The sequence below is a fragment of the Macaca fascicularis genome, chromosome 4 (assembly GCF_037993035.2).
Source record: "Macaca fascicularis isolate 582-1 chromosome 4, T2T-MFA8v1.1".
Classification (NCBI taxonomy): domain Eukaryota; kingdom Metazoa; phylum Chordata; class Mammalia; order Primates; family Cercopithecidae; genus Macaca; species Macaca fascicularis.
Window position 1 is genome coordinate 168,910,018 of NC_088378.1, and position 22,802 is coordinate 168,932,819.

Below are 22,802 nucleotides of genomic sequence, written 5' to 3' on the forward strand. Positions count from 1 at the left end.
GCTAAGTAAATCTCTGACACATGCTCTTTCTATATCTTTAAAATTATACTTTGAAAAAGATAAGCTCATTTCCCACACCCCACTCTTTTCTGTGGTAGGAATAAGCCTGAGAGTAGTTTGTATTGCAAAAGGTTTTACTATCAAAATATGCTTACCAGTACGAGATTTTAAAAATATTTCCACGACAGCCGTTTCATCTTCTGGAAATGAGTGAGTCTTGTATTATCTGCAATATCTGATTACTGCATTTCCATTACCTCTGAGGGTCACCTAACAGCCTTGGAGAGAGTCAGGGTCTCTGAGAGAGGCAGCTCTGCCTACCAACTACCACTCTGTAATATCTGGAGAGGCCGGGTGTGGTGATTCACGCCTGTAATCCCAACAGTTTGGGAGGCCGAGGCGGGTGAATCACCTGAGGTCAGGAGTTTGAGACCAGTCTGACCAATCTCTACTAAATACAAAAAATTTAGCCAGGCCTGGTGGCGCATGCCTGTAATCCCAACTACTCGGGAGCCGGAGACAGGAGACTCACTTGAACCCGGAGGTGGAGGTTACAGTGAGCCAAGATTGTGCCATCACACTGCAGCCTATGCAACAAGAGGGAAACTCCATCTCAAAAACAAAAACAAAAAAACAAAAACATGTATCTGGAGAAAGGCTTTGGGATAAGCCCAAATTGTTCTACTTGACTTTCGGTGTTGCCCTACCTACACTATTAGCCAGATCTATCTGATGAAACTTACTGCTAAAGTTACTTGAGACTTGGATTCTGCTCACCTGCAAGCCTCATGTCTTTGGGGAATTCACCAGGTTAATCTTTCTGGGTCTCAGTTCCCACATCAGCTCAACAGGGCAATATGCTCAACAGGGCAATTTCCACATCAGCTCAAAAGGGCAATATCGTTTTCCTTACAGGGTTGTCCAAAGACTTACAATTAGCCTGGCTCACTATCGATGGTCCACAAGTGTCAGCTACCTAATACTAAAACGCCTAGGCATGCTTGGATAGGACAACTTGGGCACAGAATTTAGAGGGGTGGTTTTGTTTTGTTCTGTTTTGTTTTTTGGTTCTCTGGGAACTGGACAAGGTGACACAGCCAAGGCCCTTCCAACTCTTAAGAATTCTTCCCCAAAGAAAATACTTTGCATATGCCTCAGCAGAACTCAAAAATATCCACGAACTCTTAACTGACACTAAAAAGGTGCATACTCCAAAAATCACTTCTGATTCCCAGGTGTCCTACCAGGTCTGCAAATCTTCGATTTGGGGGTGCATGACCTAGCTGCTCTTAAGCATACGCCCTCAATTGTTACCCCATCTCCCGGCTCACGGCTGGCCCTCGGGATGCAGCGACCCCTCCTCGCCAGGCTCCGCGGGACTCCGGGAAGGGCACTCAGTGCTCCAGCAACGGCAGGGTTCGCATTGCTGAGGTCCGCCCAGAGAACAGCCGCGCCTCCAGCTCGCAGTTCCTCGGAGCCAGGCCCGGGAGCATTTGTGCCCCGCCCCACGCGCCGCGTAGGCCTCCCCGGATCACCGTCCCCGCACCCCGCGCCCTTCCTCCACTCCCGGGTGATACCTCGCCTCGCTCTGGCTCCGCCCCCGCATCTCAGTCCCGGATCCTGACCGCCTAGAGACCCCGCCCCGCCCACGCCCCGACCCCCGGCCCCACCCCCGAGCCCCCGCAGCCCCAGAGCCGCCCACGGGCTACTGACGCCGAAAGCGGCCTGGCTACGTTCTCAGCCTGGCCCCGCCCCAACCCTGGCCCCGCCCATGCCCCAGGCTCCTGCCTGGGCTCTGCTCTCGGCCCCGCCCCGCACCCAAGCCCCGGCCCCACCCCCAAACCTCCGCAGCCCGCGAGCCCAGGCCCCGCCCCCGAGCCCCGGCCCCGCCCCTGAGCCGCCCACGGGGTAGCGATGGCGCACTTGGCCTGGAGACTTGCAGAGCGTTGGTGTCCGAGGTAAGCTTGGAGCCCCGGCCTCCCGGCCCAAGGTTGCCCGCAGGATACCGCTGTCCAGGCGAAGGTCGCCGCCGTTGAAAGACCCTCCTTCCCTATTGTCTAGGTGGCAACAGGACTTTCTTTGCTGGTTTTCCAGCGAGGCAGTACTAAAGGATAACCCCCTCACTCGCGCGCCCTCCTGCACCGATGGGCCCAGAGGGGTCAGCATGGGCGCGTCGGAAGATCAGGGCTATGGTTCTCTGTCCGCAGTCCCCGAGGTCTCCGCCTGCGTTCGCGCACGCTCCCATCCTCCGGGGGCCGGACTCCGGGCGGGTGAGCCGCCCAGCTGGGCACGGTGGTTCCCCGGACACCCGGGCCTGCACTTCCCAGCCGGGCTGCCTCTGGGGTGCAAAGCGTTGCTTGCTAAAAGCGAGGTAAACGCAAGCCGTTACCACTCGTGTGGACTTAACACTCTTTGCCCTTTGGAGAACTCGTATGCTATAAAGTGAAATGGCCGGGTACGCAGTCACGGCTAAGCAGCACGCTCCACGTCCCTGGGGTCCCGGGAACCCCGCACGAATCTGTGTGTAGGGAACAAAACCGAAACACGGTGGTGGCCTTGAAGTGGTAAAATTATTAGTGATTTTCCCGACTTTATGTATTTCTTAAATGGTCGTGTTTTTGCTATTTGTTTTTAAAACTCACGCTTTATTTAAAAATAAATAATTTGTTCCACATTTTGTGGAAACTTGTACGTTTCTTCTTTTTGTGGACATTTTAAATTTTTCTTTCGTTTTCTACTTGGAATTTGCCATATAAGATGCAGTTTTTCCCTTTACAGAAAATCATTTTAATATAAAACTTACTGTAGGCTGATCTTACTGAATCAGTTACTAATAGTCCAAAGTTTGAACCTAGAGTTCATTGTACCATTTTCGAGTTACGTAATTGTGTTTGTGTGTGAGGTTTGGGCTTTGTAACCTGTATTATTTTAATCATCTTTGATGCCATTAACTCTACTATTCCGGGTCATCGTCGTGAACATCCATTTTTTGCTTGTGGCCTGCCTGAGTCCTGTGCATTGAAGTTTGCCACCCCACCCCCGCTCACTATGTGTGCTTAAAAACCTGCTCGTCACCCCGCGGTGGTTACTGTTTCTGCTCTGTTCCTGGCTGGCTGGTTAAACATCCCCACAAAAGGGGGCACGCCTGCTGAGCCTCCTCCTTCACTGACTCCCTTCCACTGCAGGTAGATTCCCTCCCATCTGCTGAGAAGGCTGTGGCTCTGTCTGGAATGCCAGCAACTGTTGCTATGCCCTTTTGAATATTTCTTGTATATTCACATCCATTCTCCCTTCCTTCCACCTGTGTGTATGTTGGAAACCGGTTTTCCAGCAAAAAGACAAGAATTGACCTGATATAGTTTATGGCTTATCAGTGAGTGCAGAGGCTGTTTCAGGACTTTGGGACACGTTACAAAATTCTGTGCACTTTAGCTTTTTGGTCTCTTGCTGTTCACTGTCTTGCATGCGCTTCACTTCTTGCTTTTGGCAAAATTTACATGGTATTCCTGTTCTGGCTGTTTTTATCTTAAATTGCTTACAAATACTTCCCTGGATGGTTATTTACTTTTCCATTTATTTAAAGTTAGTACTGTTAGCTTCCGTATTGAGTTACTATCTTGGAATCCTTACAGCCAATTATTTGCAGCCAGTTTGCAGAGGCAAGTATAAAGAAAATATGGACAAACATAGCATTTTAGTATGTATGGGTTGGGAACAATTAGAAATCAGGCTGCAGAAATGTGAGGGTTGGGAACATATAGAAATCAGTCTGCCTAATTGTAGTTCTCTGCAGGTCATTAGTTTCCCAGTAGTTCAGCTGCACCTGAATAGAACAGCAATGAGAGCCAGTCAGAAGGACTTTGAAAATGCAATGAATCAAGTGAAACTCTTGAGGAAGGATCCAGGAAATGAAGTGAAGCTAAAACTCTACTCACTGTATAAGCAGGTAAATGCCTACGGTCTGACATTTAAATAATTTTAGGCAAATGACTCCTTAAGTAGATAAACTGTGTGTTTACTAAAATGTAGCCTTAATATTTTGGGTTTGTCTTGCTCCCTCTTAAGTATGTGTGTGTGTGTGTGTGTGTGTGTGTGTATATATATATGTGTGTGTGTGTATATATATATATGTATGTATGTATATGCGCGCAAGTTTTTTAATATTAGACCTTGAAATATTATCAAGGCACAAAGTGCCTCAGTGTCATGCCAGAGTAAAAGAGACTTACGAGATATAATATTCACATTTGTAGACCTTATTTAGCTCTTGATTAGAATAAATCAATTGAAAAAGGTATTTTTAAGATAATTGGGGAAGTTTTGAATAAGGTCAGAGTGTTAGAAGATACCTAGAAATCATTGTTAATGGTGTCAAGGTTATATAAGAAAATGTTGATATTTTTAAGAAGTGCATACTAAAGGATATAGGGGTGAAACAATGGATAGTTGAAGTTCTCTAAGCAAAAAAAGAAAGAAAAGGATAGATGAGGCCAGGCATGGTGGCTCACTTCTGTAATCCCAGCACTTTGGGAGGCTGAGGCGGGCAGATCCCTTAAGGTCAGGAGTTTGAGACCAGCCTGGCCACCATGGTTAAACCTCGTCTCTACTAAAAATACAAAAATTAGCTGGACGTAGTGGCGTGCACCTGTAATCCCAGCTACTTGGGAAGCTGAGGCAGGAGAATCGCTTGAATCAGGTTGCAGTGAGCCAAGATTGCGCCACTACACTCCAGCCTGAGTGACAGAGCAAAACTCTGTCAAAAAAAGAAAAAAAGAAAAGAGAGAGAGAGAGATGAAGCAAGTAAGGCAATTTGATCGTTGTTGAACCTGGATGATGGGTATTGGGAATTCATTATCGTATTCTACTTTGGTATGTTTGGAAATGTTTATAACAAAATTTAAAACCTAAAGCTTTGAAGTTTCAATGCCAAAGACTTCCCCGATGTATCTGCCTCTCTGGGCTCCTGTGTTATCTGTTTTTCTGTGCTATGATGGGTATGAGCTTCTCTTTCATATGGGTGTGTATAGTAAAAAATTTAACGTTGTCCCAAAGGACGTGTGGCTTTGTCCTTAGCTTCTGGGAAGGGAATCTCTAAAGCCTGATAGGAGTGTCTTTATTTGCCTGGATTGTCTTAACAATGTGATTTAGGGTGGGGGCTTCAGGTTATACAGTCAGGCACAGGTGATGGAGCCCCACTGAAAACTCTGGACACTGAGACTGATGACCTGAGCGTCTCTGGTTGGCAGGACTCCCTGTCACATCAGTTCGGGGAGAGGTGCCCTGTCCTGACTCCATGGGGAAAGGACAGTGGAAACTCCACGTTTGCTACTGCCCCAATCCTCCATCCCTTGGATGATTCTCATCTCTATCCTTTCCCTTAATAAACTACTAACTGTGCGTTTAACAACTTGCAGTGAGTTCTGGGTGTCTTTCTAGTAAATTATTGCACCTGAGGGTGGTCTTGGGCGCCCTCCAGCCTTGCAGTCGGTGGTAGCATTGAGGACAGTCAGGAGACAAGGGCAAGCCCTTATGCTGTGGGCTGTGTTCCCTCTAACTTCTAGGTTGGCTAACTCTTGCCAGATGACACTCTCTCTATCTAAAGAAATTCATAGCCTCCTTTTCTGCCTTTTTCTTTTTCTTTTTTTGAGACAGTTTTGCTTTGTCACCCAGGGTGGAGTGCAGTGGCACCATCTCAGCTCACTGCAACCTCCACCTCCCAGGTTCAAGCAATCCTCCTGCCTCAGCCTCCCGAGTAGCTGGAATTACAGGAACTCGCCACCATGCCTGGCTAATTTTTGTATTTTTAGTAGAGATGGGGTTTCACCATATTGGTCAGGCTGGTCTCGAACTCCTGACCTCAGGTGATCCACCCACCTCCGCCTCCCAAAGTGTTGGGATTACAGGTGTGAGCCTCCCGGCCTGTTTTCCAAAGACTCTTTCTTCTTTCCTCTTTTAGCTAACTGTATTATAAAATTTTAAAATTTTAAGTGGAATTTTGAATTGCCATTTCTGAAAAGTAGCTGAATGGGATATAATTATTCATCTCAAAATACCCACTCCGTCTAGCCTCAAAAATAAAATTTAATTCCTTTTTGCATTTTACTTACATGTTTTTCAGTTAAGTTTCCTAAGAATCAGTGGCTCTGACAGCCCCACCCTAGCCCCTCAGCTGCAGTTTCGTTGCCCAGGTACCAAAAGTCCACCACTGAATTCGTGGTGTCTTTTTGTACCTTTAGATGGGCTTTTGGAATATGCTGTCGGTTTCCAAATATTTGTTGACTAGTTCCTTTTAAAGATTGTTTGCTTGAATATTTTGATTGATTGTGGAAAATATGATTACCAATATAAAACTAATGAATCATTAGATTTTTTTAGAAAGTACTTCCCCAAAACCTTTATTTTCATAGACAGGCAGTTATTTATTTCCAGTCTTTTTTCTGTTGTTTGTGCATTTTTGGCAATAACACCAAAAAGACTGGAGGGGAGAATTCCGATCAATTTACATACCCTGTGAAAGGATTTGGGGGAGGCATTCATGCGCCTGTGGATTTTATGGGTCTTAAATATTTAGGGATCCAGTTTACATGGTCACTTGACTATATTGCCCCTCTCCTTTTCACAGGCCACTGAAGGACCTTGTAACATGCCCAAACCAGGTGTATTTGACTTGATCAACAAGGCCAAATGGGATGCATGGAATGCCCTTGGCAGCCTGCCCAAGGTGAATTTACTAGTTACTCTGCTTTTATTTGCTGTCATTCTAAAGAAGTTTGGTGCTTCTCATTAAGCCATTATAAATGGAGCCTTCAAGATCTTGATGTGCTTCTATTCTTTCTTCATTGCAAGATGCTAGTTATTAGTCTAGTAACTTTCTCAACGTGCTTATTCATTGACCATGGACTGAGGCTGTTTGTCATCTTCCATTCAGGAAACTGCCAGGCAGAACTATGTGGATTTGGTGTCCAGTTTGAGTTCTTCATTGGAATCCTCTAGTCAGGTGGAGCCTGGAACAGACAGGAAATCAACTGGGTATGAAACTCTGATGGTGACCTCCGAAGATGGCATCACAAAGATCATGTTAAACCGGCCCACAAAGAAAAATGCCCTGAACGTGGAGGTAATGTTACCTGCCCTCGGAGTTTGTCCTGTTTTTCTTTTCTTCTTCTATGTGTTTCACGCAAAAGCTGTAGAGTTTCAGCATCATTCCTATTTTATGGTATGTCTTGTTTGATTTGTGCAGGAAGGTTGGTAATTGTGGCTACTTCATACAACAGAGTCGAGCGTTCATTGTTTAGAGTTTGTGAACTTCAGGTAGGTTCTGATATACCCAAAAGGCGCCGTGATTTTCCTAATGATGGAAGCACAAATAATATAAATGAAACATGTTGCTGTGAGAGAATTCGCATAGAAGCCATCTATGTTGGTGTAGACTGCTCCCAGAAGTATCTTCATGTCACTTAGACGTGAAAGTAAGTCTTTCTGCTTGCATGGGGGCTTCATTTTTTACAAGTATAGGGAGAAAGGAGAGAAGGACTTTATCTTAAATCATTACTCAACTCGGCTTTAAAGTAGCTGCTTCACTCGGCAACTTCAGTCTTTGAATCTCTCATTGAACTAGAATGATAATAAAATAACCACTTTAGCCCCTTCTCCTTGAAAAAAATTATAGGGAATTAATTGGATGCTTGGTGCTCCACTGGGACTAAAATTTGAGAGGACTATAGCTGTTGGGTCAGTAACCTCCATTGTGGCAGAAAGAGCATACTCACTTTAAAATCATCTTCAGAATTTCCTAAAGTGGGATATATGTCATTCAACTCATAAAGCATTTAATGCTCAAACTTTATTTCCACTTTGCCCTGACTCATTTCTCTACAGCTATGGTAATCACAGCTACTCTGTACAGAGTGCCTAATGAGTGCCAGCACTCTCTACACAGGTGTTTATTTAATCCTCACAAGGAGCCTACTGTTATCATTTCTTAATAATAAGATAATTAGATTAAGAAGTAACTTGCTCAAGTTCACATAACAAATAAGCAGCAAAACCTAAATTGAAACCCTGATAGCCAGTCGTGGTGGCTCACCCCTGTAATCCCAGCATTTTGGGAGGCCAAGGTGGGCAGATCATTTGAAGTCAAGAGTTCAAGACCAGCCTGGCCAACATGGTGAAACCCCATCTCTACTAAAAATACAAAAAATTAGCTGGGCGTGGTGGTGCGCGCCTATAGTCCCAGCTACTGGGGAGGCTGGGGCAGGAGAATCTCTTGAACTGGGGAGGTGGTGGTTGAGCTGAGATCACGCTATTGCACTCTAGTCTGGGCCTCGCAGTGAGACTCCATCTCAAAAAAAAAAAAGAAACCCTGATAATCCATCTTCTAATCCTGGTCTCACCAGTTGCCCTGCTGTGTTGTGTTATCACTATAATAATGATGGAGTGAGTTCCTTATCACTTCCCTCAGGAGAAATGCTTAGATGCTTATTCATGTACAGTCATCCCTTGGTATCTGATGGGGATTGGTTCCAGGACCTCCTTATGGACACCAAAATCCGCGGAACCTGTAGTCCCCCATAAAAAGGCGTAATATTTGCATATAACCTCTATATACACTTTCATATACTTTAAATCATCTCTAGAGTACTTATAATACTGCATACAATGTAAATGCTCTATTAAAATAGTTGTTATACCTTATTGTTTAGAGACTAATGATAAGAGAAAAAGTCTGTACATGTTCAGTATAGACACAGAATTGTTTTCTAGATATTTTTGATCTGTGATTGGTTGAATCTATGGATGTGGAACCCGTGGATACAGAGGGCCAGCTGTTTTATGTGAAGTCCATGTTTCTTTTGCAGTGTATTTATATCTATAAGTATCAGGCCTCTTCATTCTTTCCCACACTGAAATCTCATCTAAGATTGAAATTGCACCTGTTTTAAATGCATTAAAAGCTATATAGTTGCATGTCCAAGATTTTCAGAAATGTTGCTGATTTAAAATTTTGCGGCCCCTTCCTTGAATACCATTACAGTGTCTTGAAAATTCCAGCCAGACACTTCCCAGACTGCCAGGGGCTTCCTTGAGGTCACAACAGAGACGTTGCTTTGTAGAAAGTTTTCTCTGACCACCTCTCACTGCCCACTCTAGATAGGCCTCAGCACCTGCTCTGAGTTCCCTGCTGCTTCAGGCTTTCCACCCCTCTCCTCATTTCAATATGATAGTCCTCTGTTAATTCCAAAAGCTCAAGGACTATTTCTTTCTCGTTCCCTTTTGGAAAAAAAGTGGTTTATAGCCAGCAGCTCCTACCATAGCACCAGGTACTTAATATGCACCAAGTAATTGTAAAAGGAATGAAAATTCTTTCAGGTGTATCGGTCCACCTTTTTTGGTTATAAAATACAACCAAAATAAATGTTAGGCACTTTGCTGAGAGCAGGCTTCCAGCCTGACATTTAGTGAATCCATTGATGGATGATTCCTGTGTTCAGAGTTCTTTTCTTTTCCTTGTCTTCCCATTACACAGATGTATCATGAAATTATGCATGCACTTAAAGCTGCCAGCAAGGATGACTCAGCCATCACTGTTTTAACAGGTAACAGATTTTCTCAGACATCCTAATTAAATTCCTATTTTGAGGGGCGTCTTAATAGATAGGAAATTGAGTTAAAAAGCTCTGAGACCCGGGGGCCGAGGCGGATGGCTCACGAGATCAGGAGTTCGAGACCAGCCCGACTAACATGGTGAAACCCCATCTCTGCTAAAAATACAAAAATTAGCCAAGCGTGATGGCACACACCTGCAATCCCAGCTACTCAGGAGGCTGAGGCAGGATAATCACTTGAACCCGGAAGCTGGAGGTTGCAGTGAGGCGAGATCGCGAACCACTTTTTTTCCAAAAGGGAACAAGAAAGAAATAGTCCTGGAGCTTTTGGAATTAACAGAGGACTATCATGTTCAAAAGAGGAGGAGGGTAGAAAGTACGAAGCAGCAGGGAACTCAGAGGAGGTGCTAAGGCTTATCTAGTGTGGGCAGAGTAGGAGGTGGTCAGAGTACTGCACTCCAGCCTGGGCGACAGAGCGAGACTCTGTCTCAAAAAATAAATAAATAATTAAAACTCTAAGTTCTTTTCCAGTACTGTCATACTCTGGTTTACAAATACACAAAAACTATTTTTAAAAACCCACAGATATCCACTTCTTTGCAATTACCCAACATAAATTAAGACACATAATGTCCACAAAAAGACTTTTACAGGCGCACTCATGGTAACCTGATTTATAACTGCCAAAACCAGAAAACAACTCAAATGTTCAAAAACACACGGATAAATAAACAAATTGTTGACTATTTGTACAATGGAGTACTCAGCAATAAAATAGAATAAATGATACAAGAATATGGATGCATCTTTAAAACGCAGTTCAGCAAAATAAAGACAGGAGTTTACATATTTATATGAGTCCATTTGTAGAAAGTTCTACAGTAGGCAGAAGTTCTTCTCTGTGGAAATTGAAGTCAGAAAGTGATTGCCTTGGAGCAGGTGGGATGGCTAGAAAGGAGCCTACGGGAAACTTCTGGGGTGACGGAGATGTTCTGTATCTTGTTTTGGATGGTGATCTTGTGGGTATTTAAAAATATTAAAACAACTAAACGAACATTTAAGAACTGGTTGTTTTATTATACATAAATTATACTTTAATTAAACACGCACACTCAGAAGCACACTTTCAATGGCTCTTAGAATAAAGGAAAAAACTTCCTCATGGGATCTACGAAGCACCGTCAGGTCTATTCTGCCAGTGCACACCCTGCACCAACTTCCCCCTGGCTTTCTCTGAGTCAGCTACAGTGGCTCTTATTTCATCTACACTGGGGATAACCTCTCTGAAGAGCCTTTGAACAGATCTCAATTCAGTTGTCCCTTCCTTAGGAAAGTTCTTTCCTGAACTCCCTGATTAGACCAGCCCTCCTGGTACATACCCTCATTTCATGATGCACCTCTCCTCTATTTCAGCAGTGGCATTAGCTACATTTATCTGTGTGTTTTTATAGATCAGTGTCCCGTGTACTCACTAGTTGGTAAGTTAGGGCAGGAACCATCGCTGGTTCTCCAGTGTATTTCCCGTGTCTAACCATAGAGTTTTCCATGCAGTAGATACTCAAGAATTACAGGATGAATGAATGAGGGATCTGTTGATTTTCTTACTTATAGGAAATGGTGACTATTACAGTAGTGGGAACGACCTGACTAACTTCACTGATATTCCCCCTGGTGGAGTAGAGGAGAAAGCTAAAAATGGTGCCATCTTACTGAGGTAAGAGTAACCGACCTTCCTGTGATCCCAGAGCGCCCGTTCTTAGTCATCAAAGTGGTAGGTAGTTGAGCAAAAGTGAAATATCTACTTCTCTGTGTCAGTGCAGTTAATTGTGACTTTGGACAAGCATATTTCTCTAAACTGCCTCCATCCATAGGTGGGCATTCATTCTCTGTCTTTGACCTCTGTTACCTGTTCATCCTGCTGGTCTCATGAGATTTGACTGGAAAACATAAGAGTGAGCTATAGTTGTAAACAAAATTATCTTGCATTGAGGTAGAGGAATGTGGCAAATTCTCATCCAGCCAGCGGAATGGGCGATTTCCATGAATGCTGAAAGTAGGAGACTCGGAGGAGTCTTATAAAACACAGGAGGACGTCATGGAGCTTTCCTCTTTTTTCCTGCCAAATCTGCCATTCCCACTTGCTGTGACATTGCAGCGTGTGCTCAGTCACCTAACCTCATCTCTAAGACTGCGGCTGGTTTACAGCCCTGAACTCGCTGTCCAGAATACAGGATTCAAACCAGGGTTGACCTGTAGGTCTCTCCGGTTGGTCTTCCATCCACTGCCATTCAAATGGATGCCCTGGATGAATCTGGTGCGGAAGATCAGGGAAGTGGCAGGACAGGGAGGCGCTGCCGGTGGTGGCAGTGGAAATACCCAGCCTGACAAAAGGCTTTATCTCAGAGTCAGACCGTCTTGCCCTTGCTTCAGTCATGCTGCTTTGGCACATTTCATGATTTTGTGTTTCCATTTCTGTAGGGAATTTGTGGGCTGTTTTATAGATTTTCCTAAGCCTCTGATTGCAGTGGTCAATGGTCCAGCTGTGGGCATCTCCGTCACCCTCCTTGGGTTATTCGATGCCGTGTATGCATCTGACAGGGTAAGTCAGCTCCCAGAAAGCAAGAGGTCAGGCAAGCAACACGAGACGGGAGCCTTTGAATCCTCCTTCAGCATTGCCAGTCATAAGCAGGTTACATGTTGTTTGTGGTAGAATTAACTGAATTTAGATTTTTCCCAAAGCATTAGTCTAATTTGACTGATTTTATTTTTCCTTCATTATTAACTTGCATTTTGTTGTAAACATTGTTCCAACTCTGATTGTTCTAGATTCTAATCAAGTTCCACAACAGGTACTCAGTTTTCATGTTACTCTGAAATATTCAGGAGACACTGGAAAATTTGTTATGGGAGGGAGGAACAGCATCTTTGCAGGTTGTGGAAGGGATTATTTAATCCTTTTTACTGAGTAAATGGATTTAGAATTTTAGAATGAGAAGGAACTGTGAGCATTATCTACTCTCACTCCCTTTGCAGATAAGAAAACTGAAGCTCTGAGAAGTTCCTTGCCCAGAACACAATTCAGCCTTGTGTTCACCATTGCATTATATAGATTTTAGTTTTTAGTTTTACTATAGTAGTAATATATATGTCATAGTGGAAAATAAAATTTTGAAAGATATGAAAAAGTACCAAGAAAAGCTACAAGGTAAAAATCACTCCTTATTTTACCACCTAGAGATAACCAGTCCTAACATTTGGGTTATTAACTTATCTTGTTTAACCAGTCCCTGCCTGCTGGAACCCTAGGCTGTTTCCAGTTTTTATCATTACAAGCACCTAATAACCACCTTTAGGGCATCAGATTGTTCCAGTGACTTATGCTTATGTGATGGTAAAATGTGCTGATTACAGCCTTCTAGGAAACATGGTTTTTACCACTGAAGAGATTTCTAGTTTTGTTCAGAGGTAATCTTCCCCACTGATACACAGGACCATATAATAGCATCCTTAATTCTTTGAATTTTCTTTTGCTGGATTCCATTGAACCAGATTGGATGTATTGACAGACCTAATTCTTAAGAATAATTTTCCCGCAAAAAACAGCAAATGAGATTCTAGGTGCCAGGCTGCCCAACCTTTGTAGGTGGAGGTTTCTGTTCAGAGGCAGAGATCAATGTCTTCGTTCACAGTCTTGTGTTATGTGACTGATTAGTCATCGACCTGCTTTTAACAGGGACTGGGTCAATAGCTCCTGACCTAAAATTGGGGATCTCTTTCTTTAATACTTGGAGGGCAAATAGTGTATTTGAATCTTGTTCTGATTCTCCCACTGAATTGAAAATTACTTTCAATATACATCTTTTTTTTTTTTAAGAGATGGAAGTCTCAGTCTGTCACCCAAGCTGGAGTGCAGCCGCACGATCTTGGTTCACTGCAGCCACCACCTACCGGCTTCAAGCGATTCTCCCACTCAGCCTCCTGAGCAGCTGGGATTACAGGTGCACGCCACCAAACCCAGCTAATTTTTTTGTATTTTTAGTAGAGACAGGGTTTCACCGTGTTGGCCAGGCTGGTCTCGAACTCCTGACCTCAAGTGATTCGCCCGCCTTGGCCTCCCGAAGTGCTGGGAGTACAGGTGTGAACCACCGAGCCTGGCCTACGTCATCCTTTTAAAAATTTTGATGACTTCCATCTTATGATATAAATTATAATGTTGAAATCAGAGAAGATACATACACAATATATATAAAACGTATCTAGTCTATATATTATAATGTATATTGCATATGTATATTAAATGTTTAAAAATTTGGCCAAAAGTAAAATTTATTTGTCAAATAGTATCTGCTGATAAAAGTTTACCCAATCTAATAAACCAAGCATCAATTTAAAATAAAGGAAATTGAGGTGGGCAGATCACCTGAGGTCAGGAGTTGAAGACCAGCCTGGCCAACATTGTGAAACACCATCTCTACTAAAAATATAAAAATTAGCAGGGCTTGGTGGCAGGTGTCTGTAAGCCCAGCTACATTGGAGGCTGAGGCAGGAGAATTGCTTGAACCCAGGAGGTGGAGGTTGCAGTGAGCCAAGATCGTACCACAGCATTCCAAGCTGGGTGACAGAGCGAGACTCCATCTCAAAAAAATATATAAGCAAAAAATAAATAAAATAATGGAAATATGCTAAAGGAAAAGGCTGTAGAAAAAATCGTTTTATAGGATTTATCATTATTGGCTTCAAGAATAAATATATTAAATGATGGGTTAATATTTAACCCATATAACCAAAATATTAATTAGTACATTTTATCTATTTTGTACTGTGGGCAATCGTTACTAATGCCTATTAGCTCTGTCAGCAAATGATACATTTCCTGTATGAGTTAAGAAAAAGGTAGAAATCATAACTGATAAATCTTTGAGTGGTCACTGTTTAGGCACTCTGTTACATGCATTGTATTTATTATAAGTATACGCATACATGCATACATATTCACATAATGTACAGAACAGCCCTATGAAAGAAGGACTTGGCCGGGTGCAGTGGCTCACACCTGTAATCCCAGCACTTTAGGAGGCCAAGGCAAGTGGATCACCTGAGGTCGGGAGTTCAAGACCAGCCTGGCCAATGTGGAGAAAACCCATCTCTACTAAAAATACAAAAATTAGCCAGGCATGGTGGTGGGCGCCTATTGTCCCAGCTACTTGGGAGGCTGAGGCAAGAGAATTGCTTCAACCCAGGAGGCAGAGGTGGCAGTGAACTAAGATCACATCACTGCACTCAAGGCTGGGCAACAGAGTGAGACCCTGTCTATAAAAACAAACATTCTCCTCCAATGTGGCAAAAATAATTTTTACAATCTAGGCTGGGCATGGTGGCTGATGCCTGTAATCTCAGCATTTTGGGAGGCCAAGGCAGGTGTATCACTTGAGGTCAGGAGTTTGAGGCCAGCCTGGCCAACATGGTGAAGCCCCGTCTCTACTAAAACTACAAAAATGAGTTGGGTGTCATGGCACATGCCTGTAATTCCAACTGCTCAGGAGGCAGAAGCAGGAGAATCGCTTGAACCCGGGAGACAGAGGTTGCGGTGAGCCGAGATTGTGCCACTGCACTCAAGGCTGGGCGACAGAGCGAGACTCCATCTCAAAAAAAGAAGGATTGGTTCCCATTTTACAAATGAGAAAACTGTGGCCCAGAGAGGGCAAGAAACCTTCCCAAAGTCACTAAGTAGTCTGATGCCAGAGCCTAAACCCTTAACTCCATCTTCTGCTCTCTTTCTGAAAATAAGCATTTTAAATGCTGCTTATTGGCAACTTGGCATGTACCTGTTTGTGTCCCTTTAGCTGTTGTTGGCAGTTTTCTCAGTTTCCTGCTTACATTCCTTAGGCTGTGTCTTCTGGGTACATTTTTTTGAATAAGTTTTCTTTTGGATAAAAAAAGAAGATACATGACATTAACAAACTTTTTAAAATATTTTGATTTTTTGATTATTTTTATTTATATGCTGCATAGCATACATTATAGATTTATATCTTCTAACAATTATGCATTAAAAATAACACCGTGTCTGGTTATAGGAAATGAAATCTAAATATTCTTAGTATTGAAGTTAGATAAAATTTAGATACATATGGCCAAATTTTGAAGTTAAATATGAAAATTTAGATAAATTTAGATATTCTTATCATCTAAATACATATTATAAATTTTAAATTAACATTCTTTCATAATTTACTCATCAAGAAACAAAAATGTTTCTTAAATGTAAAAAAAATGAAAAAAACTAAAAATGACTATATACTAAATAACCAATATGGAATTAATTCCAGTAGTTAAAGCCAATCAAAAAACCACTGGGGCAAAATCAAGACAAATGATAGATTGAGGAAACAGTTTTTCTTTTTTTTTTTTTTTTTCTTTTTTTGAGACGGAGTCTCGCTCTGCCACCCAGGCTGGAGTGCAGTGGCCGGATCTCAGCTCACTGCAAGCTCCGCCTCCCGGGTTCACGCCATTCTCCTGCCTCAGCCTCCCGAGTAGCTGGGACTACAGGCGCCCGCCACCTCGCCCGGCTAGTTTTTTGTATTTTTTTAGTAGAGACGGGGTTTCACCGTGTCAGCCAGGATGGTCTCGATCTCCTGACCTCGTGATCCGCCCGCCTCGGCCTCCCAAAGTGCTGGGATTACAGGCTTGAGCCACCGCGCCCGGCCTGGAAACAGTTTTTCAACTCATGTAACAAAAGCTGATCTCTCTACAGTATTTTTTAAAGTTTGTCTATAAAGCTAAAATAAAAATGGGCAATGGTGAGGAATGAATAGGTTAGACAAAATGAAATGTAAAGGGCTATTAAAACCATATGAGAGAAACCACTGAGAAAATGAAAAGATAAGCCACAGACCAGGAGAAAAGATTTGCCCGAAGCCACAGAGCAGGAGAAAAGATTTGCCTGATGCTCTAATAAAAGACTTGCAACCTGAATGTGCATCTTACAACTATATAATAAGAAAGTAAACAGCCTAACTTAAAAAATAGTGAACAAAATATCTTAACAGTTGCTTCACCAAAGAAAATATACATATGTCTAATAAGTACATGGTAAAAGACTTCATACCATTAATGGTTAGGGACACGTAAATTAAAACCACAGTGAGACCCCACTACACACCTACTAGCATGGTTAAAATGAAGAAGACTTTTAATAACTAGGTTTGGTGAGGATGTAGAGCAATTGGAACTTTCATACATTGCTGGTGGGAATGTCACATGGTACAACCACTCTAGAAAACAGTTTAGCAGCTTCTAAGCTAAATATACATTTACCACACAGCCCAGCCATTCCACCACTTAGGTATTTACCTGTGATAATTGCAAACACTCAGTTTTCACCCAGTGACCTGTACACAAGTGTTCCTAACTACCTTTTTGTTAAAATTATCTGAACATTTTTATTTTTTAATTTTTTTTCAGTTTCATTGAGGTATAATTGACAAATAAGAATTGTACAGTCAGGTGCGGCATAACAACATTTCAGTCAATGACAAACTGCATGTAAAACGGTGGTCCCCTAAGATTGTAACACCATATTTTACTATACCTTTTTTTTTTTTCACTGTCACCCAGGCTAGAGTGCAGTGGCATGATCTCAGCTCACTGCAGCCTCCTCCTCCCGGGTTCAAGCAATTCTTGTGCCTCAGCCTCCCGAGTAGCTGGGACTCAAGGTGCACACCACCACACCAGGCTAATTTTTGTATTTTTTAGTAGAGATGGGGTTTCACTATGTTGGCCAGGCTGGTCTTGAACTCCTGACCTCAGGTGATTTGCCCACCTCCACCTCCCAAAGTGCTGGGATTACAGGGGTGAGCCATCACACCCGGCCTACCTTTTCTATGTTTGATATATTTAGATACACAAATGCCATTTGTTATAACTGCCTAGAGTATTAAGTATAATAACATGCTGTCCAAGTTGGTAGCCTGGAAGCAGTAGGCTGGACCACATAGCTAGGTGTGCAGCAGGCTGTAGTGTCCAAGTATGTGTAAGTATACTCCATGATGTTGGCACAATGACAAAATTGCCTAATTAGGCATTTCTCAGAACATATCTCCATTGTTAAGCAACACACGACTATGTATATTTAAGGTGTTCAACTTGTTTTTCATGGCAGCCTTCTTCATAGTAGCCTTTCATACATTGCTGGTGGCAATGTGAAATGGTACAACTATTTGAATACTAGAAACAACACCAGTGGCATTAACTGGTGAATGATAAACATATTATTGTACCTCCATACAAAGGAATACTACTCAGAAATAGCAAGGAACAAACTACTTATACAACAGCATGGTGACTCTCAGAAGTCAGACTCAAAAGGCTACAGAATGTAGGATTCCACTTACACAACATTCTGTAAAAGTCAGAACTGTGGGGAGAGAAAACAGATTAGCGGTTGCCTGTGGGTGGGAGGGAGGGACTGACTATAGAAGGGCCCCCAGAACCTTTCGGGGTGGTTGAAATGTTCCACATCTCAATAGCGGTGGTGGCTACATAAGTCTGTATTTGTTAAAACTCATCCAACTATACACTTTTAAATGGTGAATTGTGTGTGCATATTAACCATATAATCTTAATTTTTAAATAAGTATTATTAAGTATTATGAAGTTATAAGCAAATCGTGATTTTTTAAAATAACACATGAAACCAGGCGCGGTGGCTCACACCTGTAATCCTAGCACTTTGGGAGGCCGAGGCGGGTGGATCACCTGAGGTCAGAAGTTTGAAACCAGCCTGGCCAACATGGCAAAACCCCGTCTCTACTAAAAATACAAAAATGAGCCAGGCATGGCAGCACATGCCTGTAATCCTAGCTACGTGGGAGGCTGAGGCAGGAGAATCGCTTGAACCCGAGGGGCGGAGGTTGCAGTGAGCCGAGATCACGCCACTTCACTGCAGCCTGGGCAGAAGAGCGAAACTCTGTCTCAAAAAACAAAAAAAAATCACACATGGAAGGATGGTTTTCTTTCTCTCCTGCCCCTGCAGGCAACATTTCATACACCATTTAGTCACCTCGGCCAAAGTCCAGAAGGATGCTCGTCTTACACTTTTCCGAAGATAATGAGCCCAGCCAAGGTAACTTTTGGAATGTTTAAAAATAAAATTGTATGGGTCTCTCCGTTCTTTCCCTTGCTGATATGGACAAAAGAGAAGCTAATTATTTGCTCTTCAACTCTAAGAGTTTTACCAGTGGAGGAATCAGGCTATGGGAAGTATCTGCGATGCAGGAAAATTAGACATTCTCTCTGCAACTCCCAGAACTGGGATCCTCTTTCAGCTGGCTGCTTAGTGCTAGCTGCATTGCAAGCAGCACAACACCTCCGCCTTGCAGCTGTGTGGTATTAGTCCCTTGAAGGACCAGGGCTGTGCCAGCCTCCCTTGGTCCCATGAGTTTGGAGGCCACTCGGTTCCTTTATGGATGACCAGTGTCTCCTAAGGAGAAACATGATGATGTCTTCATTTTCAGAGTTATGGTAAGTACCAACAGATGGGAGGTTTTGGGGGCTCACTGCTGCCAGAGCCACTCCCAATCACAGCAGCCCCTCCCTCGGCCTGCCTCACAGGTGTATTCTCTCCCAGGCTGGTTAGGTGGCCGCTCAGGTCTTTCACTGTGTTTCCTTGTTGCCAATGCCCTGTGGCATGACTTAAAGGGGATTGTGACAAGACTGGAAGCTGAGTTATAGGAAAAGGACTTGGCAAATATTCTTCAAGATCTCAAAGTGGGGCAGCGGGAATTGAGCCTGTTTTCATTGCGTATTAGGATTTTGTTAAAAACTTGTATGTTTTTACTCTCATTAGGCTATCACAGACCCTGAATTGAACTTGGGAAGGGGGCAGAACTGACTCTACAAGTCTTAGAGCATTTAACTAATTAGAGCATTCCTTGGCCGGGTGCAGTGGCTCACACCTGTAATCCTAGCACTTTGGGAGGCCGAGGTTGGTGGATCACTTGAGATCAGGAGTTCAAGACCAGCCTGGCCAACATAGTGAAACCCTGTCTCTACTAAAAATACAAAAATTAGCCGGGCATGGTGGCGGGCACCTGTAATCCCAGCTACTCAAGAGGCTGAGGCAGGAGAATCATTTGAACTCAGGAGGCGGAGGTTGTAGTGAGCCAAGATCGTGCCACTGCACTCCAGCCTGGGCAACAGAGTGAGACCCTGTCTCAAAAAAAAGAAGAGCATTCCTTTTCTGGAAAAGAAATTGCAGATGTAGAGAGGATATCCGCTTAATGTCTTCAGTTTTTTCAGAAGCGTAACTGTAAGTCTTTACTTTCCTTCAGTCAAATAGAACGAATTTGAGTACCAGTGCAGGTAAAGAAAACTCTCAGAGCCAGATCACTGGGTAGAGTTTCCAGAGAATGGAATTTTGAAAGTTTCTAAAGGTTGACCCAATGACCGTGATTTTTCTTTCCTTTTTACCTCTTTAAAATAATAGTTTATAGGGCCGGGCGCGGTGGCTCAAGCCTGTAATCCCAGCACTTTGGGAGGCCGAGACAGGCGGATCATGAGGTCAGGAGATCGAGACCATCCTGGCTAACACAGTGAAACCCCGTCTCTACTAAAAATACAAAAAACTAGCCGGGCGAGGTGGCGGGCGCCTGTAGTCCCAGCTACTCAGGAGGCTGAGGCAGGAGAATGGCGTAAACCCGGGAGGCGGAGCTTGCAGTGAGCTGAGATCCGGCCACTGCACTCCAGCCTGGGCGACAGAGCGAGACTCCGTCTCAAAAAAAAAAAAAAAATAATAATAATAATAATAGTAGTTTATAGTGTATAAAATGGAAAATCACAGTTGCTGTGGGTTGTAGAATCAAGCATCTGCTTCAGGTCATTTCTGCCCTGGGCCCCCGATCTTGCCCCTCCAACAACGACACACACAGAAGCAGCAGCCCTTACAGACCTTCCCGGGAGCCTGTCTCCGCACACAGTTTGCAGACCATTGCCTACTGAGGTCATCAGCTTCTCCCTTACTGAGAAATACCAGCAACCTCAAAAGACCATGAGTAAATCTCTCTCAGCCTCCTGAAAGCAGTTAACGGAAGCCTTGTTTTATTAAGTTACTGTCTTAACCTTGCTTCTTGCTTTTCATTTCAGGCAACAGAGATGCTTGTTTTTGGAAAGAAGTTAACAGCAGGAGAAGCATGTGCTCAAGGACTTGTTACTGAAGTTTTCCCTGATAGCACTTTTCAGAAAGAAGTCTGGACCAGGCTGAAGGCATTTGCAAAGCTTCCCCCAAATGTTAGTATTTATCTTTTACTTGTAAGAACGTTGAAAATGATTTCCTAAGAGAAAAATGTATTTGCCTTCAGAGAATAAGTCATAAAAAACACAAGACACATCTTCAGTTACCTCTAAGCACATCGAAATTTGGGATTAAGAAATAACTGTAGTAATGTTGGAAATACAGTACTGATTTTTACAAAACTTATCAAATAGACCTTCCATTTCTGTGTGGGGACGGAGGGGCAATTCTGTATGGGGATTGCTTGAGCAGGATGCTAGGCAGTATTTGCTGAGTACTTTTCCTTTGGAATCCAGGTGAGAAGCGTGGATTAGCTACTTTAGGAGAGTCTTATTGTGTAGCACTTTTGTTTTTATATGTGGTAGTGACAGTGACTGCTTTTATATTCTTGCTATTCAAAATGTAGTCCTGGAACCAGATGCTTGAGCAGCTACCTGAGGCTTTTTGGAAATGTGTTATCACAGGTCTGCCCCACACCTACTGAAGTGATTTATATGCACACTGAATTTCAAGAAGCCCTGTCTTATATTATACATGCAGCTTAAGATTTAGCAGCATTAGGGCCGAGAATGGTGGCTCACGCCTGTAGTCTCAGTACTTTGGTAGGCAGAGAAGGGCAGATCACCTGAGGTCAGGAGTGCAAGAACAGCCTGACCAACATGGCAAAACCCCATCTCTATTAAAAAAAATATATACAAAAATTAGCCAGGCATGGTGGTGGGTGCCTGTAATCCCAACTGCTCTGGATGCTGAGGCAGGGAGAATTGCTTGAACCAGCGAGGTGGAGGTTGTAGTGAGCCAAGATTGCACCACTGCACTCCAGCCTGGGCGACAGAGTGAGACTGTGTCTCAGGAAAAAAAAAGATTTAACAGGATTCATTAAATGAACATGGGAGAAACAAGAACCAGAATCATAGAATAATCCCACTCCTGTTAGATTAACTTTTTTTTTTTTTCTTTTTGAGACAGAGTCTCACTCTTGTCACCCAGGCTGGAGTGCAATGGTGCAATCTCGGATCACTGCAACCTCTGCCTCCCGGGTTCAAGCGTTTCTCTTGACTCAGCCTCCTGAGTAGCTGGGATCACAGGCATGTACCATCACAGGCATGTACCATCACAACCATCTAATTTTTGTATTTTTAGTAGAGATAGGATTTCACCATTTTGGCCAGGCTGGCCTTGAACTCCTGACCTCAACTGATCTGCCTGCTGCGGCTTCCCAAAGTGCTGGGATGACAGGCATGAGCCACCACCTCAAGCCTAGATGAACTCTTCACCTTATTGTTGGTTTTGTTTTTCCAGGCCATGAGAATTTCAAAAGAGATAATCAGGAATAGAGAGAAAGAAAAACTACATGCTGTTAATGCTGAAGAATGCAGTGTCCTTCAGGGAAGATGGCTGTCAGATGAATGCATGAATGCGGTGGTGAACTTCTTATCCAGAAAATCAAAACTGTGATGACCACTACAGCGGAGTAAAGCATGTCCAAGGAAGGATGTGCTTTACCTCTGATTTCTAGTACTTAAACTAAATAAGCTTCATTGTGCCTTTTGCAGTACTAAAATATCAGTTACAATGATGATATTTCACTACAGCCCTGATGAATAAAAATTTTGTAAAACAAGCTTAAGAATTCACATAAGTTTTTGGTAGTAGAGAGACTTACGTCTTTTGACATGAATCGTTGTTGCCAGGAACACTGGAACATGGTGCCTGGGGTCCTACTTTGAAAAGCACTCACAGCATTACAGGCTGAAGTCATGTCTTTGAATGCCACTATAGCACTTTGACGTCCACAAACAGTGACTGACTGAATTGGGCCAAATGCGGACAGCCTACAGATCACTGACTTGAGGTCTTCGGTGGGTTGCATGTTCTTTTTCAGCCATCTAGCAAGGGAGCAAAAT

At 43.3% G+C, this 22,802-nt stretch overlaps 2 protein-coding genes across 6 annotated transcripts in view; one reads left to right on the forward strand and one right to left on the reverse strand.

Annotated features, from left to right (window-relative positions):
* The first annotated feature begins 1,894 nt into the window (after window positions 1–1,894).
* ECI2 (enoyl-CoA delta isomerase 2) lies at window positions 1,895–22,519 on the forward strand. 5 transcript variants are annotated; one of them, XM_065544480.1, is made up of 10 exons: window positions 1,895–2,371; window positions 3,784–3,946; window positions 6,623–6,721; window positions 6,929–7,117; window positions 9,527–9,596; window positions 11,217–11,319; window positions 12,084–12,204; window positions 18,640–18,729; window positions 20,748–20,891; window positions 22,198–22,519. In XM_065544480.1, the coding sequence occupies exons 1-10, from the start codon at window positions 2,145–2,147 to the stop codon at window positions 22,351–22,353; spliced, it is 1,362 nt and encodes a 453-aa protein (XP_065400552.1). In that variant the 5' UTR covers window positions 1,895–2,144; the 3' UTR covers window positions 22,354–22,519. The 5 variants fall into 5 exon arrangements, with proteins under 5 accessions (XP_065400552.1, XP_015304268.2, XP_015304269.2 ...); XM_015448782.3 differs by having other exon boundaries at window positions 1,895–1,958; XM_015448783.3 differs by having other exon boundaries at window positions 1,895–1,958; window positions 3,794–3,946.
* The window catches only part of TEX56 (chromosome 4 C6orf201 homolog), a 51,605-nt gene continuing 35,930 nt past the window's right edge, over window positions 7,128–22,802 (reverse strand). The window contains exons 3-5 of the mRNA XM_045390464.3: window positions 22,562–22,784; window positions 15,431–15,528; window positions 7,128–7,348 (exon numbers count right to left, since the gene is read on the reverse strand). Coding sequence (XP_045246399.2) covers window positions 15,445–15,528; window positions 22,562–22,784 — 307 coding nt within the window. The 3' untranslated portion in view covers window positions 7,128–7,348; window positions 15,431–15,444. The remainder of the gene's footprint in view (window positions 7,349–15,430; window positions 15,529–22,561; window positions 22,785–22,802) is intronic.

Excerpts from the sequence above, each read along its gene's own strand:
- ECI2 (XM_065544480.1), top strand. The coding sequence starts at position 2,145 with ATGGGCCCAGAGGGGTCAGCATGGGCGCGTCGGAAGATCAGGGCTATG. Across the intron at positions 2,372-3,783 it reads CGTTGCTTGCTAAAAGCGAG|TTCTCTGCAGGTCATTAGTT; the intron begins GTAAACGCAAGC and ends GCCTAATTGTAG. Across the intron at positions 20,892-22,197 it reads TTGCAAAGCTTCCCCCAAAT|GCCATGAGAATTTCAAAAGA; the intron begins GTTAGTATTTAT and ends TTGTTTTTCCAG.